The sequence below is a fragment of the Canis lupus genome, chromosome 32 (genome assembly GCF_011100685.1).
Source record: "Canis lupus familiaris isolate Mischka breed German Shepherd chromosome 32, alternate assembly UU_Cfam_GSD_1.0, whole genome shotgun sequence".
Classification (NCBI taxonomy): Eukaryota; Metazoa; Chordata; class Mammalia; order Carnivora; family Canidae; genus Canis; species Canis lupus.
In genome coordinates, this window is record NC_049253.1 from 5,277,558 (window position 1) to 5,297,258 (window position 19,701).

The window sequence follows — 19,701 nt, forward strand, 5'->3', positions numbered from 1 at the left end:
AATACAGAAATAGTGCATTAAAAAAAATAATTTAGTTTCTCTTTTCAAATAAATGTGATATAGCCTTATAAAGGTTAACACTTTGAATCCTAGAAAGCAAATGTCAAATATGATTTATTACTTCATTTGTGTTGCCTGTATTATAAAAAATATTGGCTGAGTTGAGAATAAATTATTTCTTTTTAATATATTACTTTTTTGGTGATTTTTTTTAAAGATTTAATTATTTATTTATTCGTGATAGACAGAGAGAGAGAGAGAGGGAGAAGCAGGCTCCCTGCCGGGAACCCCATGTGGGACTCGATCCTGAGACTCCAGGATCATGCCCTGGGCCAAAGACAGGTGCTAAACCTCTGAGCCACCCAGGGATCCCCTTTTTCGGTGATTTTAATTACATTATTCTTATCATGGTTTTGGGTGAGCATTTTAAAGCTTTAGGAAAGATAAGATAGTTATAATACTTTATTGGCAGAGGTGACTTTATAAGCTCTTTATAGCCAGACTCTGTGCCTAGTGAAAAATCTTTTTTCTGTTCTCTGAAATGCAAGATCAAGGATTGAGTGAAAAGTTCACAAGAAAAAGTCTTCTAGAAAATAATATAAGTATAAAGTTAATGATTGAAGTTGAAAGAGCAAGATATTTATCATTGTAGTCACAAAATGATAAACTGAGGCAAAATATATCCTGAGGGACAATATGCCAATATTAACATAATCGAAATGTCTCCAGACCACCACTGCGTGTGGGTACAAATGGAGGTCAATGGTAACAATAGCCCACATATTATTGGCTTTTCCTCTTGTCACACATTCATCTCAGTGTCTTCAGTTTTACTGTGCCTTTCAAGGGCTCATCTGTGATTGCCAATTGGTAGGTTCATCTTGGCTTTCTGGCCTGTCACCAGTCTCCTTACCCAGAAATCACTGAATGTGTCTCAGCAAGGCCACTGCTATAGGCACCCACCGTGGAAAACAGTTTTGTACATGCAGAACCGCAGCTTCCTAAATCCCAGTGCTCTATATGCACTAGGGTCTTGAACAAATTCTGCAAATCAACCTAGGCAAATGGTTGGAAGTGTGCTTGCCACTCCCTGAAGATTTAAGTTGAACAGAGATGGCAGGGCCTATCTCAGGGGTAGATGAAACTTTTGACTTTGAGGATCCTGCCATTCTTTTTACTCTGAGTATTTTATTTTCCTTTTAGTAACAGATAAATATGAATTTTGCATTTTTAAAGAAATATTCAAATTTGGACTTATCAGAAACAATTGATGCATTATAATATTCTAGTTATAAGTGAATTTGAGGACAATTTGGTTGTAAGTGATTTTCCAATTTTCAAAACCTTAGACTTGAATTCTGAGATCCAATAGAACTGAAAATCTGGAATATCAATTTAACTTCCTAAAGAACTATTACAAAATATGGAATATCAATTAAACTGAGTTATGATTATTAAAATTTTACTATGTCTGTAATTTAGGGTAGAGGGAGGAGCTTAGTGTGAAAAGATAAACTTAGTATACAGACTAGACTATTGAAAATTGACCAACAGTCATCTTGGGAAGAAACACAAATCAGTTAAATAAAAATTTAAAATTATAATAAAAAATATATGGAGAATATACACTTCTGTTATTTAGAAGAAAAATATTACCAGGGACCAGCACAAACAGAGAAAGCTTATTATTTACCAGATTAATAAATTTTAGAGTTGAAAGTAACCTTAATGTTAATAAACTCACTCCCTTTTAAAATTTTCTACTTATATGTTTTGTAAATATTTTTATAAAGATAGTCCATTTTTTAACATAATACATTGTTCTTATAGAAAATTCAAATGATATAGAAAGATATAAGAAAGAGATGGTCTATGCACTTCCTTTAGTTTTACCAAGAACCCTGCTAAGTCAATTTTATCAAAACCTCCCATCTTCAATATCTGATCACCTTTGATATTCAGATTTCTTATCCTCCACTATCCTCCAGATGATGTCTGAATACCCTGGCCTACCTTAAATAAGAATCCTTTTAGGTAAGTTTAGCCAGAACTCCCCTAATCCTTGATATTTTCTCTTAATTTCCTATCTGCTGACCTCCACCTTGTTCCTTGGCTATAAATGCCATCTTACCCATGCTGCATTGAGTTGAGCCCAATTTCTTTACCCCACTATAAAACCCCCATTGCAGTCATCCTTATACCTATCACAATAGCCCTGTATAAATTTGACCTTACCTCTTAACAAGTGTCATTGAATATTTTTGTCTTGAGTATGTGGTATACAGGGTGGTCTACAAAGTGGTCTAGATTCCATTCTGAATAAATCACAATCCCTGACTTAATGGAAATTCATTGATAATTAGATTGAAATACCCTGTGACAGAAGCTGTACTAGGAGAGCACTATGGAGATATACCCATCTAAATTAGCTTTTGCAAGATCAGAAGTGATTTTTCTTGAAATGATTTTATCTAACTTATATTTCCTAAAATGAATAAGAGCTGATCAGACTTAGCAACAGCAGAGACAATACTGGTCAATCCAGAACTGCAAATTGTTCAACATGTAAAGTGTGGGAATGACAAGATAAAAGAATTTTTCAAGAGAATCTCTTTCAAAAAGCTTGACTATAAAGGTAAAGAGAAATATTAAGGCAGTTGCTTGGGTTGGGGTGACTGTAGCTGTGATAAGAAATTTTATGAAGATGGATGTATGTTAAACTGTTTAAGAAAATTATACCTGGAGTCTCAAACTAAAATAAATACAGGGCCAAGCAGATAGACTAAGACTAGCAAGCAAATGGTGGAGACTAAAGCCATTTAAATATCAAAATATTTTAAGTACCAAACAAAACATATGTAGATGTTGTTTATAGTCATTACTAACAAATGGTTATTCCCAGATTTAACTAAGTCCTCAGAAAAAAGTTTGAAGTTCTAGAAAAGAGGTAGGGGAAAAAGGATTGTCTTTATAAACACACACACACACACACACACACACACACTTCCATTCATCAGGAGGCAAATAAATAAGGTGAGAATTCCTTAGGTTTGGGAAACATTGATGGGAGTCAGCTTGGCTCCCAGGGTGTTGTGCAGTTTGTTCAATCCTCACTTTCTATTTTCTTTGTAAAGTAGATATATGATATCTACTATCTATATCTATCATATGATAGTGAAGCTATCAGGCTTAGAAGTTACTGAAATCCTGAAAACATGGCTATGAATAGAAATGAAAAAGCAATGAGGGATATAAGAAAGGTCTCATCATTTTCTCTTTTTAAAAACTAGTTATGTTTTTTAAGTTACATCATAGGATAAAATTATTTTTCTGTGATCACATCCTCATAAAAACACATAAAAGCAAACACACAACTAACATAAAAAACAAATTACATATAGAGAAAGAACTGGAAAGAAATACATGAGAAGTTTTTGTTAAGCAGTGTTTAAATTTTTACTTTTCCACGTTTTCAATTTTTTCATGCTTGTGACATACAATATACACAAATTTTGTAAAGAAAAAAACTTGGCAGTGTCAGTTTTTAAAAGCTTTTTTAACACCACCTTTATAGATGAGACAATTTATAGAAAAAGAGCTTCTTTTTGAGACAAAATTGTTAATAAGACTATATCTAAACAAGGAAGCATACCATATATTATATTTCTTTGGTTACTTTTAGTGGTTTTGGTATAAATTGCTTATATGGAAAGAGAAAATGGAAATATTGTTACATAGATCAACTGATGGATACTCACCCTCTCCATATTAAATCTAATTTGCAAAAGAAGTTAAATTGCATACTTTAAAAGGAAAGGAAATGAAAGAAAGGAAAAGGAAAGGAAGAAAGAAAGAAAGAAAAGGAAAAAAGGAGAAAGATAGGAGAAAGAAAAGAGAAGAAAGGAAAAAAGGAAAGATTTTTGGATATGAAAGGAAAACAGTAAATAAGGGAAGAAATTAAAAACAGATGAAAATAAAAGAACTTAGGTAATTTTTATGATGATCTGAGTTACAGTTGAATTTACAGAGGTACCTGGAAAACAGTGTACTCTTAATAAAGGTTAATACTTTTATGTGTTGAATGGATGCTGGATGAAGGCCTTTGCTTCTTCACTAAGAGAGAAAATAAGAGCATATCCAAAATACAACTGAATTTTAGACACCCAAGTTGGTCCTAGTTTGATTTTGATTTTAAGTACACTTAAAACACAGGGCTTGAACTCACAACCCTGAGATCAAGACCTGAGCTAATTTCAAGATTCAGAAACTTGACTGACTGAGCCATCCAGGCTCCAATGGTCCTAGTTTGATTCTGAATATCCCAGTAAACATTATCCCCAAATGAACACAAAAATGAAATAAATGTCACAGATCTATCTCAAAGTCATCCCAAAGTCTTAAGGGAATCGTCTGGATTTTAGGGACCCTTAGAACAGAGACAGGCATTCTTAGGCTGTTTAATGCTATTTAATTCTGGACTACAGATTCTGGAGATATATTTTAAGGTTAAAGGTAAAATTTATGTTACCCTAAAATTTATTGTGTTAAGGGTAAAATTTGATGCTGAAATCTTGACTATAGAAATAAAGAGTTCTATGCAACAATTCCTTTACTAGACCTCTCCACTTGGTCATAAATAGCATTTTTGCTACTATATCTTCAAGTTTTATACGACAAAGCAGAACAGATGTCCAGTTAGTATTTTCCTTCTTCTCAAAGTTCTCATGTTTTTCTAATAAACACGATAAATAGATCTTTTCATTCAATAAAAATCTACTCTTCTTTTTGAAAAATCATGTTGTTTTTCTGCTTTAGAGAATAAGACCTATGAAAATGGTAAATAGGTGATAGATAGATGATAGATAGATAGATAGATAGATAGATAGATAGTCAATAGATGGATCGATCCAGGATGTGGTGATAAAAGAAATTGACATTTATTCTTCTATTTATTGAATTGCTTTCATAATCTTTTGAAGTACGAATATAGCGGATAGCTCAGAGGTATGTGCCTAGTATAATATTATGCTACCATATAATACAGTGCTAGTAATTTATTTATTTATTTTTTAAATTTTTCATTTTATTTTATTTTATTTATGATAGTCACACAGTGAGAGAGAGAGGCAGAGCCATAGGCAGAGGGAGAAGCAGGCTCCATGCACTGGGAGCCTGACGTGGGATTCGATCCCGGGTCTCCAGGATCGCGCGCCCTGGGCCAAAGGCAGGCGCTAAACCGCTGCACCACCCAGGGATCCCAGTGGTAGTAATTTAATCATTATGTTTGAAGTGACACTTTTGGGAGTTTGTAATGATAAAAATGCACACTTTGGGGCCTAAAATAAATTTATATTATGTCATTGAATTCAAGAAAATATGAAAAGTATAAAAGCTCAGTAATAGTCAACTGGTTATGTATAAAAGTAGGTAAGATCATTATTTCAGAAGATCATAAACTAAGCATACTACTTTGATTTTGATTAAATATAACAATTACTCATCACTTTATACCTTCAATCTAAAAAAAGCTGCATATATAGGTATGGTTGTTACTGAAAATATCACAATATTTTGAGCCCTGGAAGCTGAAAGAAGGTTCAACAGTCAAACCATATGATATTAACCAATTAGTCTCAAATTCTGTTTCATCAGTAATGGATATTTTCAGAAAGCACTCAGAATCTTAAGAGAATAAATTCATCTTTAGCTAAAGCCTCTGAGATATTTATGATTCTCTTAAAACCAGGTTAAATAATTTGAATTAGCTGTTCCTTCTGGAGTAATGTTTTTCAAGCATATTTGATTCTGACCCAGAAAAGAAATAACCTTCACTGGGAATCCAGAAACACAAAATCATGCACACACAAAGCTATCAAATACACGTTCCTAAAGTACTACTATCCTCATTCCACGAAGTACATCAATATTTCTATTCTGATCTATTTCATTTCTATTTATGTGTTGGTAAACAGTAATCTCAGGAAAAAATGCATCTCTCTTGAAAGATGTTCATAAATTTTGGAATTCTCCATAAAGAGTGCAAGTACCCTTAATATAGGGGAATAAATGGTTAAGTGTCTATATAACACAATTTTTAATTAAAAAAATCACTGCTTGGCAGCCCTGGTGACTTAGAGGTTTAGCGCCACCTTCAGCCCAGGGCGTGATCCTGGAGACCCTGAATCGAGTCCCACATCAGGCTTCCAGCATGGAGCCTGCTTCTCCCTCTGCTTCTCTCTCTCTCTCTCTCTCTGTCTCTAATAAATAATAAAAAAGTCACTGCTTTATTAATACAAAATATGAGCTGTTCTTTATAATATCCCTAAAATCAAAAAGAAAACTTATGAAGCATGTAGAAATGAGATACCTGATAAAATATGTTCTCTCTGCCCCATGTATCATGAAAAGTCAAAGTTGAACTATTGAAAATTCTTAGGTCATTTCTACTTACAACACAGTTTGTTTTGCCCTAATCTAATTCACCTCTAGATTGTTTTCTGCATTTTTGGTAGATATTACTGGCTTTTAGTATTTGAACTTTTAAAATTGGAGTAAAACTTGCTAATATCCGGGTTAAATTATTCGATTATGCTAACTGCTAAGTTTTGGGTTTCATGTCTCAGTTTTTTCTCACCAGTGCAATGGTGGAACATAGAAGAACCCTGGTATCAAAAATCACCCACAGCGTGATCTCAGATCTTTCTTAAATCCTCTAAATCTCCATTTCCTCATTTTATGACTAAAAAAATGATGAATGCAGAAAAAAAAATGCAGCATAGTGACTGTCAAGTAGTGGCCACTCATTAAATGCTGGTGATTGTGTTTTTACCAATTGTGGGTTTGTTTGTTTGTTTTACAATTTCAGCTGAATTTTAATGAGCTTCTGTGATAATCTGTATAGCAAATGACACCACCTTCAAAAAAGAAACATACATTCATTGTGATTCCTTGCTTCCAGCTTATTTCTGAATTTCTTTTTCCAAAAAAATAGCAAAACTGTCATAGTTTCTACAGTTGTTTTATTTACTAATTTCTCTGCTACTGCCAGAGATTACTAGAAATTTTCAATGATTGAGAACGTTTGGTAAATGGGTTTCACAGACTATTTTTTTAAAAAATCTATAAATACATTTTGAAAATCAGTCAAAGAACATTTTTAAAAATTGATGTAATAAATAATAATTTTTTCATGTTATCTAATCTTCAAAGAGAGTGAAATATTGTGAGAAATATTTATTCCACTACCACTGAGGTGATGAGTCCCACTTGGAAGGGTAGAAGAAAAGGAAAAGAAAAGAAAAAAGAACAAGGAAGACAGCACCTAAAAACTTCCTTTCTTTCCTCACCAAAGCCTGTACTTACAACCCCACTTTTGGGGGAGAGATTGTCACAAAAAAATAATGAGTATGCCTCCCTTTCAAATGTTTAACAATAAACTTGTTAGGACATCTGAAAGGCAGATTTAGCAGACTTGGGATCAAAGGTGTTAACCTTTGAATTAACACTTGGTATGGTAGTTAAAGAAATAGAAATTCTTCACAAATGCTGTTTACTCGGTCACCCATATACTTGTCCATTCATTCTATAAAGAAAGAATTCATGGCGTAAGGGGAAAACAAGGCAAGAGTCTCCTTTTGTTGCTAACAGGTCTCAGATTCATCTTGCACAATGCATTAGATTAAGTTAAAATAAAAACTTTAGTATAACCATTAGACTCCTTAAGAACGCATGGCACATCTTTTTAGACTTTTGGAAAAGCATTTTAATGTCTTCAACCTTTATCCTTAAATGAATATCCCTAATTTTATATGTCTCATTTAATATGTGTCTTTAAAAATGATCTCAATTTTATTTGACCTTTCCAAGGTTCTTAAATTGTTGTTCCTACCCTACATGCTGCCTTGCTTTTTTTTTTTCTTTGTGAGTGGCACAACACTAGCTAAGTGCATAGTAAACTTACTTTTTCTTCTTGTGTTTCTTCTTTACACTCACACTACTAACACACTCGTAACACTTCTGACTCTAGATATATGGATTTTCCCAAAACAAGCAATGCATGCTTTGTGACACAAACTGGGTGTCCTACAATTCAATTCAATTCTGATTCTGCCCAGAAATGCAGACAAGTTAAGGGCTCAGTCCCAGGAGACTGACCCCACCCAATTCAGATGCCAATTCCAAGTAGTAGATCCCAGGTTTTCCATAACTGCTTTCTGACTTTGAGACAAATCAAAGACCCTCATGACCTCACTTTCGATTCAGATTCAATTGTTTGCTAGAAAGCTCACACAACTTGGAATCATTTACTTTCATTTACCAGTTTGTTGAATGATAAAAAGTATAGATGAACAGTCAGACGAAGAGAAATATAAGTAAGGTACAGTAGGGGTCCGAAGTGTCAGAGTTTCTGTCTCTGTGTATCACTCTTCTGGTTTGTGGGTGTCTTCACAAACCTGGAAGCTCTTCAGACCCCCAAATATTGGGAATTTTAGAAAGGCTTCATCATTTGGTCATGATCCATCATTGACCCAATTTCTGGTCCCTCTCTTCTTTTTGTAGGATGGGGGCAAGACTGAAAGTTTAAATTTCTAAACAGGGGTTGGTCTTTCTAGTGACTACCAGGAGCCCACCAAACATTGCCTCATTAGAAAATAAGATACTGTTATCACCCAGGAAATTCCAAAGGCTTTAGGAGCTCTGTGTCAGGAATCAGGGTCAAAGACCAAATATTGAAACAAAAGATGCTCCTAGTGCTCCTATCACTTAGGAAATTACAAGTGTTTTAGGAGTTGTGTGCCAGAGGGAAGATATGTATGTTATGTGTGTGCGTGTGTATAATTTTTTTCTATTAGTTCACAATAAGAGATTCAGACAAATCAGAAGCTACATTACTTTGACATCCCAAACTATGCCAAACCATCCCCTATCTCAAGCATAGAACATTAGTAAACATCTTTGGTATACCACCTTTTATTTTCCAGACTTCTTCACTTCTACTCTTTAATTTTTGTTAGGGAAGGATAAGTGGGAGGACTGAATGTAAAAGATAACTCCTTAGGTTAAAACACACACACACTCATACTCACATTCAAATTCACATAGCTACAATGGCAATAATATGTATCTATCATTTTTCCAACTCTGAACATATTAATGTTAAATAAATGTCACATTTAAATTTTATTTATTCTTTTGGTTGGCAGATTCTAGTTCCATATGCTTTTTAATTTTTTTCACTATTGCATATTAAGATGAGCTGTTCTAATATGCAAAACTGACATCTCATCCTTTGTGTATTCAAAAATAAAAATCACATCTTTAATGTCAGAATAGATAAGGATTTAACAAACTATTAAATTGTCATACATTTAGTTTCTTTTAAAATTCCTACTAAATTTATTTTTAAAGTATTAAGCAAACCCCTAAGGTATGTGGATTAAATAGATTTCTGCTCTTGTGAATGATGGGAGTTGGAAGGGTGGGGATGGGGCAATTCCATGTATGCTTAAATGTTTTTTTTAATCAAATATACGAGCTTGGAGAAGTCTAGTCATAGACATAATACAAGACTGCATAATTTCCTTTGGCAAATTACAAATTTCTTTCAATATTTATTATATATATTGTGTAACTTTTAGTTTTAAAATGTACTTTATAAACATTTTCAGATATACATGAAAACTGGAGGATATGGTATAATTGATTTATATATTTTAACCAAACCAATGACTTTTTATTGATATATTTCATTTATTTTCAGTAAAATACAATTTAATTTGTTTATAGGGAATAAAATTTTGAAACACTTGAAAAGTTTTTGGAGAGCAAATAATTGTCTTAAAGAATTATATTTGATAACAATATTGTAAGACCCTAACATGGAAGTTAACTTTCCTTTAAAGTAAATATGAAGTCACTAGGAAGATTTTTCAAATTGATTTACTGTCTTTCATAAGCAAAATTTCAAGTCTCTCTCTTTCTCTCTCCATATATATATCTATGATTCTATATGTAAATATATATATATATATATATAATATGGAGAATTAAATTGTGTGAAGAAATTGTAGAACTTCAAATTATGGATTTTTGAGATTATTTTAATTTTTTTCCAAAATCTAAGACATAAACACACATATTTCCAGTGATTGAATTTTATTTAAATTGCCAACTAAGAAAAATGTATTTCAGAACATAAAACTATGGAAGAGAAGTAATGACATAATATTATAAAGTGTAATCATTTAGTCCAATAATCTTATATATATGTCTATATATATAGATTAGATAAGATTCTATATAGATCAAATAAGATTCTATATTCCTGAGAACATGAAGAAATTCACTCTAATAGTAAAAACCTAGACTGTAAACTTTAAGTTATTAATATCTTATCTTATTGACATGCTAAAATTCTCTTTGATATGTATGTTTCTAATATATAAACATCATTATCATATAAATATTTATATCTGTATTTGCATCTTAGTCATTACATTTCTCCTTTTTTTTCAGATAATGTTTAAAGGATTCTGCATCAATATTTGGTATTGGACATATTCAAAATCTGTTCTTCAACTTTTGATCTGCTCTATTGTCTTCCAGCTTTAACTTACTTGTGATCCCTTCAAACATTTTACATGGTTTGCAATGGTTACATGAACTTGCGGGAAGTGATATTTGCACCATCTCATACTTTATTCACTATGACACTTTAGGAAAAGAAATCAGAAAAAGCTTCCAAAACAGTATTTTAAAAAATGAATCTTATCGTGAAGCTTCGGAGAAGTTTTCGAACATTGATTGTTCTCTTAGCTACCTTTTGCTTGGTGAGCATTGTAATTTCTGCCTATTTCCTCTACTCTGGCTATAAACAGGAAATGACACTTATTGAAACAACTGCAGAAGCAGAATGTGCTGACATCAAAATCCTACCATATCGGTCACTGGAGCTAAAAACAGTTAAACCTATTGATACATCCAAAACTGATCCTACTGTCCTCCTATTTGTGGAGAGCCAATACTCTCAACTTGGCCAAGATATCATAGCTATCCTGGAGTCTAGCAGATTTCAGTACCAAATGGTCATTGCCCCCGGCAAGGGGGATATACCTCCTCTTACAGATAATGGCAAAGGGAAATATATTTTAGTTATTTATGAAAATATTCTGAAGTATGTCAGCATGGACTCATGGAATCGAGAGCTTTTAGAAAAATACTGTGTGGAATACAGTGTTAGTATAATTGGTTTTCATAAAGCCAATGAGAACAGCTTACCAAGTACACAATTAAAAGGCTTTCCATTAAACCTTTTCAATAATCTAGCTCTAAAGGACTGTTTTGTCAACCCTCAGTCTCCTTTGCTGCATATTACCAAAGCCCCCAAGGTTGAGAAAGGTCCTCTTCCTGGGGAAGACTGGACCATTTTCCAATATAATCATTCAACCTACCAGCCTGTGCTTTTAACTGAATCACAGACAGAAAAATCCCTTTCATCCTCACCTAGCAAATCACTCTATGCGACAGTGATTCAAGATCTGGGACTTCATGATGGAATTCAGCGAGTTCTTTTTGGCAACAACTTAAACTTTTGGCTACACAAGCTCATCTTCATAGATGCCATCTCCTTCTTGTCAGGGAAGAGGCTGACACTGTCCTTGGACAGATATATTCTTGTGGACATTGATGATATCTTCGTTGGGAAAGAGGGAACAAGGATGAATGTCAAAGATGTAAAGGTAAGAACATTTATAAATAACATCTTAATTTTTATTTCACTAACTGTGGTATTGACAAAATATAATTTTGAATATTTTAGATTCATAATAGCATGAAATACTCTGATGAGGTATGTTTGAAATTAAAAAGGCATTTAAAATTTTTTGAACTAGGCCTTGACTACTCCTCACACACATACCAAGATGCTTCAGAGGGGAAAAAACTAAAATATCCCAGAAAAATATTTGAACTTAATCTCCTAGTCTCTTCTTAGACCTTACTTGTCCCGGGTGGAACCCTGTAGAACTGGTTCTCTTATTCTAGCATATGTTGCAGTTTGTAAGAGTGAGATTAGTATAGTCATAAAATTTGATCTTTCCATTAATCCCTTTGCCCTCCTTGGGTTTGACAATGGTGGTTGAAATACAAGATGGAGAAGTACCCTAAGACCTTTTGTAACATCAGGTGAGCATAGTGTTTGTTTATATGAAATGTTCATACACTTGTAAATATAGATATAACCAAAACTATAGTTTTACAGGGAAACTGTATTGGACTTGAATTAAAAAATCTTCCACTATTATCTCTTTTATTAATTTATCATATTGTTTTGGGTAACACGACAGTGTTAGCACTTCTAGTTATGATCAAATTGACTGTATAACAAATTCACCCTGCAATTGCTATTAGATAATAAAAAAGCCAGATATGGTATACTAGGTTAAGTGGGTAATCTGAGAATAATTCCTTCTTTTTCATCTTGATTCAATATTTTCATTTGTGCCTGTCTTGTCCCATACATAGCCAAGTTCATTCTTGAATGAATAAATTTAGCAAACATATGAACAGAAAAAACAGGGAACAACTTAAAATTATAAGAGAACTATAGATTGCTAAGATTATATCATGTTTTTTAAACTCTTGCTTTTTTATCCCCCAAAGATGAAACCTCAATACTACTTCAAAATAACAGCATTTTTCCCATCCTAACACCTTACAACCACTATAGTAAAATATGATTAAGACCAATGATATAAGTTCACTTTTTAAAAATGTTCAAAATACATGTGAATGGTGAACTTTGTTTTTAATGAGTCACTGAATGAAGCATCACTTGACTGGTACCCAAATATTTCATTTTGGATTTTGTTATAAAAGAATTAAGTGATGCCCCTTGAATTCTGTCTAGATTTTTCTGATTTTTTTCTTTTTTGTATTTACTATTTCTTTAGTTAATATAAGTTCTAGTTTTATTTCGATTTCAAGATCATAAACTTAAGAAGAGATTATATGCTTCAAAATCTTCTCTGAGTGATTTCTATCCTGAAATCCTAAAAGGAGAGGGTTTTCTAATTTCAGTTTAACAAAGTATGTAATTTAAAACATTTTTATAACTCTAACAAATTTTTTTTTCAGTTTGAATTCAGCTGTTTCACTTACTCTCAATAAAAACAAATAGCTACTCACCACTATACAATATTCACTGGTGACTTCTTAAGTGACATGACCCTGAAGAGAATAATAGAATACTGAAATTTAACCAAAGTTAGAACAACTTCACAAGCACAGGGAGGGCCAGAAAGGTTGTATGTGTATATGGATATATATGTAGTTTGTGTATATGTACATATGTATCTTACTTATGTACTCTTCACACACACAAACACTGTCACTTTGAAGAAAATACTTTTTTCTGCCCTTCTTGATGTTGATTCTTCCTCAGAACTGCTAATCAAGGAATATCAGAAACTTGATTGAAGCTGAGGATTATTACCCTATTGGTTACTTAAAAGTCAAGAGGAAATACATTTTTCCAAACATAAAAATTCTAGTCCCAGTCCTTGGCATTTGATTTGTATTTTGACCTTTTTTTTGGATTAATATGATTTTATAGAAAAGAATTTTAAATTATGTGTAGAAAAGTTCTCAATACTCCCATGTTCTTCACCCTCATGTTCCTTTTCTGGTATTATAACATTTAATCATACACTGGTAAAAATGAAGAGAAATCCACCCTCTACCCTCCCTCAAAGTCTTCTTGAGTTTTCTCCCATCCAAGTACTAACTAGGCCCGACCCTGCTTAGTTTCCAAGATCAGACAAGATCGGGCACATTCAGGGTGGTATGGCCGTAGACATCCTTGAATTTTCTAAAGCAAGAGTATTCCATGGCCACTGAAATTCTTCTATATTATACTGAAATAGAGAGTAGAAGTGTCCTGTTCCTCAATAGAACATATATGGGAAGGCTGTAAGATCATGGTTGAAAATTCTTGGTTATGTATATGATTGGACTTTCCCTCAGCCAATCCCACAATTAAACTTGGAGCATATAGCTGGGAGCATTTAACAACAAATTCAAGCACAGTTTTGCCTGTAACACCACCTCACTCTGTTGACAAAAAATATATTAGCATATTTTAGCTTGCACACATTTTCCCATTTTGAGATAGAGATTCTGGATCATACCACTAAAGAATTAACACTTTTAAGGTGCAGCATTTGATGCAGTGGAAAGAGCATGAGTTTTGTTTTGTTCTGTTTTGTTTTTTATTGAACTTGAAAACTCATATTCTTTTCACTACATGGTTCTATTTGACCTAAGTTACCATATATCTAGCTTCTTCTAGAAACTTACATACTTTTTCTGATTTCATCATGCCTTCTTCCAACCAAAGCCATTGAGATAGAAATTAGTAGTTTCATTTCCAAGGCAAGCAAAATTAAACTCAGGCAGTTGCAGTAACTATCATCTAATTGTTGCCAAAATTTTATCTTACATACAAAAATTCAAGATATAAGAGAAATATTATTCATGTATATAATCTTCTGGAAACATTATATTTCAAAAGATTATAAAATATTAGCTATCAGTAAAGTCAGAGAATATGGTCATGTTTTGACCTGGTAATATTTCTATGTGGTCTTAGAGGCAATCACAAAATACTCCATACATCTAAACTTTTATTAGCAGGATGACCTTGGGTTATTTAGGATGATGTCTTATACACTTGAACTTATTCTTTGCTAGTTTTGAAAACAACTATCACTTTAATTACATGTATGTAATGTTCATTCCAAATGTGGTAACAGTTAAGCAATAATGCATTTAGGGAAAGCAAAAATAATAAAGGGCCATCCTGATTATTAACTTTTTAATTTTAAAAAGCTTCTTGCAGCCCACTGATTTGATTTCTATCGAAAATCCCTTACCCTTGGTTGGAACATTTGCTATAATCATAAATGTTTGGTAAAATTAAGGTAATATGTTCTTTTTTCATAGTGTCCTAATAGAGAATAAATATTCTTTCCCAATGAGGGCTTTGGAAATATGAACATGGTGAATATAAGCTTCCGCATGGGCAATGAAATCAGTTTTATTATTGATGCTTACCAATAATTTTGGCGCTTTAATCAATTCTGTTACCTGTTGTTACTTTCTCTGTTGGCAAGAAAACATTATTATTACCATTTTTATGTGTCTTTACATTTCTTAAAGAAATATATATATATATTTATTTATTATTGAGCATCTACTATATATAAGACTACATTAAGACATCATCTGCCTAATAAATCTAAACTTATTTTAAGGTTATATATGGTCCAGTTCAATTTACCTTCTCTACATTTTTTCTTAATATTTCTCAATACACACTGCTCTTTTTAGGCTAGCCGATTGTCTATTCCTCAGCTATACCTTGCTTGTGTATACCTTGACCTCTTTTCTCAGTTTCTGTACCTTGACTAAAACATGTTCTCTGAATCTACCTGTATTTCAAAAGATATCTTTTGTTCCACTTCTCATGAGAATGGTCCTAGTGACCCCAAAATATGGTGATCTCTCTTTAAATTGAGTCTTTGAATAATCATTGGCCTTAACCCTCATTTAGCATCCTCACGTATATGAACCAACTCCTAAAATTAGACAATGAGACAGTTTTTCTTATACATGCACATATGAGAAAGTACATAGCAAGGAAACTTAGACATGATTTGAAAACCTTTCTTTGACAATTATTATACTGTCTTTAACTTCTTGGTGAGTGCAGGACTAATTAGTCATAGAATTGATTTACTACATTAAGAAAAATAAGGGTAATTTTGAGGTTTGTTTCAAAACAAGAGACGTGTATATTTTAAGTAGGTGGCAGAACTAGGAAAAAAATATATGTATTGTAAACCTGGAATCAAAACAACAACAATAACAACAAAATGAGGTCAGCAAGCTAATTAGTTTCTTTTTTTTTCCTTTTCTTTTTTTCCTCCCACATGGTGTTTAAATGGATCTGTACCTAGACTAGTGTCAAAGCTTGATCCTGATAAAACAGTTTAACAATATCTCAACCTGGATATTTTCATGCATTTATTTGACTACATGTTTCCTGAATTGAAAATCATATGTTCAAAGATTTAAAGTGCAAAAAAATTGTGCAAATTGAATGACTTAAAGAGGAAAGAAGTTAATAGTTATAAAGGAGAGGAAAAATAAAGGATCTTGCAATACAGGCAAATGAATTTTGATTACTTCCAATAGCTGTTTGAAAACCCCTTTTACACAAGAAAATGACATAATGAAAATATTTGATAAGGGTTTTTTTCTATTATTAAGTGAATATTTAAATAAAATCTCAGTTCAAACTTCTGTAGGAATTATCACATTTAACAGGGATCAGGTTACTACAAATAGGAAAGAAGAAATCTATCATAGAAGAAAAAATTTAAATCTGAATTAATCATTTGGGTAAGGGTTGAAGGAGAAAAGGAAAAAAATCTTATGATTTCTTTAAGTCATGATCTAAGAAAACAGGAACTTACTGGTGCTATGAATATCAACACAGAAGATGACTGGTAACATTGGTAATTGAAAAGATTAGTTTTGTAACATTTTATAATTATAACTGAAACAGGTTATTATATCTGACAAATTAATAGGGAAACTTTTTTATAGAATCCTTAATATCCTAGATTGAATGCATCACTATGAAAAAGAGAACTGAAGAGTAAAAATTATATGTGATAAATGGAATCCATTTTTGACACATATCAACCAGTGTAGATTCAGCAATGCAGAATCCAGGCAATAGGGATTCAGTGGATTGCCCAGCCAGACAATCAAGCAAGCAGCATCTGAAAGTTCTTTGGCAGTTTTTAAGTGAACAAGACACGCAATCAGTAAGTATAACTTAACAGTTAGGCAATGGCCCAGACAGATGGGATTAGCTTTTATCAAAGATATTTTGCAACAGACTGAAGGTACCCAGTCCTGGGATTAGTCTTTAGGCAAAGAAAGTCTTTTACCTGAGAAAAATAGCACAGCAGGCAGGGCCCTACTTATAGAAGAGTAGGTTGTGACAACATATGATAACATGGTGTTCAGCGTTCAGCATAGCGGACATGACAAGGAACTTGGAAGGCATAATAATAACACTGTACAGATGAGAGGAGGAACCATCAGCAAGCCTTACTGAAATTGCAGCCCTGACACTGACCTAGAACTCCTTAGTCCTTAGGACTCTAAGGGAAGGACTGTGTTTAGTATCTCATGAAACTCTTAGATGCCAGCTGCAAGAATTAGATATACTATCTGAAGGTGCTCAGTTGGGTTCAAAAAAAAGCAGGCACTATCAGAGGCTTATTGAAAGAATGATTCATTTTCTATACAAGCATAATTAGAACCACCGTGTCAATTAAAGTATTTTGTAAGCTGAGTTTGGCCTGACTGAAAAGAGATGCTCTATATAATGTATTTTATCAAAGTTAGTAGTGATCTCAGAAAAACTCAAACAAAACTTGAGTTTTGTGTACAGGCTTGGAAGAAGACAGCCACCATGTAGATGTATTTAATAAAAATTTTTCTTCTGGGCAGCCCGGGTGGCTGAGCGGTTCAGTGCTGCCTTTGGCCCAGGGCATGAACCTGGAGACCCGGGATCGAGTCCCATGGAGCCTGCTTCTCCCTCTGCCTATGTCTCTGCCTCTCTCTCTCTCTCTCTTCTCTGTGTGTGTGTCTCTCATGAATAAATAAATAAAATCTTAAAAAAATTTCCTTCTTTTATTTATAAGCTCAAAGTAAATGTCTTAGATTTTTTTCTTTTCTGAACTTTTTATTTTTCATACATTTGACTGTGAAAATGGAAGAAAAAACTATCTCTTCCAAAAAAGATTTCTTTATGGAAGTAAACAGATTCTCTCCTTAAAAAAAATACCAAAGTGATATAAAAGTACACTTTTAAGTGATAATAATGAAAAAAAAAGAAATACATTTAGTTAAATGCCTTTTAAATTGGACATTTAACTAAAAACATTTACATGTTGCCTATTAACTTCATGTAATTTAATTCAATGACCAAATCATTATATATTTCTCACCTATGGGCTTCATATGTCATTTTTTATTATAGAGTTACACAAACATAAAATATTTAGTTCTTGATTTCATTAGAACAGGCAGGACATGTTCACAATTACCTACATTACAAGGTAGAATGCGATATATACCATGACAAAATGTGCACAATGGGAACAAAGGGGCTATAGTATTTCTTCTAAGAATTAGGGAAATTTTATGGAAGAGGTAACATTTGAGTCCTCTTGATGGTAGACAGAACACTAGCAAATCAATAGGGGGGTAATATTCATGGTCGGTGGATCAGCCCAAGCTAAAAATATCAGGAGAGTTTTGGGAATGGTAAGCTATCTGTGTTTGGTTAGATAATTAAGTAAGAAAGTAAAGTAAATGTTATTGAATGCTGAAGATGTTGGTTGTGGCCATATTATAGAATTTTGTTGACAAAAGGATACTATTTGAGTCACTGAAAATTTTAAACTGGAAAGTAACATGATCAGACCTGGGACTGAAGAAAAATATGTTGTTTGAACCAGCAATATGTTTTTTGTGGAGTCCTGTCAAAGAACCTATTACAACAATATAGAAATAATAATTCTTCCATATTTTTAAAAATAGGATTTATTTAGCATATTAATATATATTAAGCACTGTACTAATCATTAACAGGCAGTATATCATTTAATATAATAACACTAGGGTGGCTGCATGACTCAGTTGGTTAAGCGTCTGCCTTGGGCTTAGGACATGATTTCTGGATCCTGGGATTGAGCCTCGCATAGGGCTTCTGGCTTAACGGGAAGTTTGTTTCTGCCTCTCCCTCTGCCTCTCCCCCCAACTCGTGCTCTTTGTCTCTCTCTCTCTCTCTGTCTCTCTCTGTCTCTCTCTGTGTCTCTCTCAAATGAATAAATAAAATCTTTAAAAACAGTACAACAACACTAAAAGGAAATATTTTGCACATTTGCAGAATGAGTAAAATGAGGTTTGGCAGTATTAAGATACTCATCTAGCTAGTAGGTAGCAGAGCAAACAAACCCAGACTGTCACAAATGTCTAAGATTTTTTTTTTTTAGGAAACAATGATATAGGTTTGGGTTTGAATCTCAGTGCCAGCAGTGATCAGTTAACTCTGGCCATGTTTACTAACCTCTCCAATTCTCAGATTATAGAAAATAATTTCCTGGGTGTATACATCAACATATGCAGAATCAGGCAGAAAGAAAGGTGTTAGGAAAATGAGGAGTTTGATTTAATGTCTAATGATTTAATACGGGATATCCAGATACGGGCATAAAAAAAAGCAAATCTAAAATTTCAGACACTATCAGAGGTGGCAGTATAGATTTAGAAATCATCAAGCTTAATACTTGCAATCTTAGTGATGATCACTAAAGGGAAATGAATGAAAGAAGAAAATAATTTGAATGCATCTTTTGGATATCCTGTAATAAACCCAAGATTAGGACAAGTTAGTTTCTTACAGAGGAAAATTGTTTCGTGTACTAAGATAGCCATCCTGACAGCCTTTTCAATTAATTACATGGAAGAAAGCCTAAACCTCAATAAATGCTCCTCAGAGAAATAAAATTGTCCTCAGAGAAATAAAACTAAAGGAATGCCTAACTGAGAACAGCACAG

General features: G+C 33.0%; 1 protein-coding gene across 1 annotated transcript in view; it reads left to right on the forward strand.

The window, feature by feature from the left end:
- The first annotated feature begins 10,519 nt into the window (after positions 1-10,519).
- Positions 10,520-19,701, forward strand: part of NDST4 (N-deacetylase and N-sulfotransferase 4) — a 252,753-nt gene continuing 243,571 nt past the window's right edge. The window contains exon 1 of the mRNA XM_038581779.1: positions 10,520-11,738. Within this exon, the coding sequence (XP_038437707.1) occupies positions 10,761-11,738 (978 nt within the window). The 5' untranslated portion in view covers positions 10,520-10,760. The remainder of the gene's footprint in view (positions 11,739-19,701) is intronic.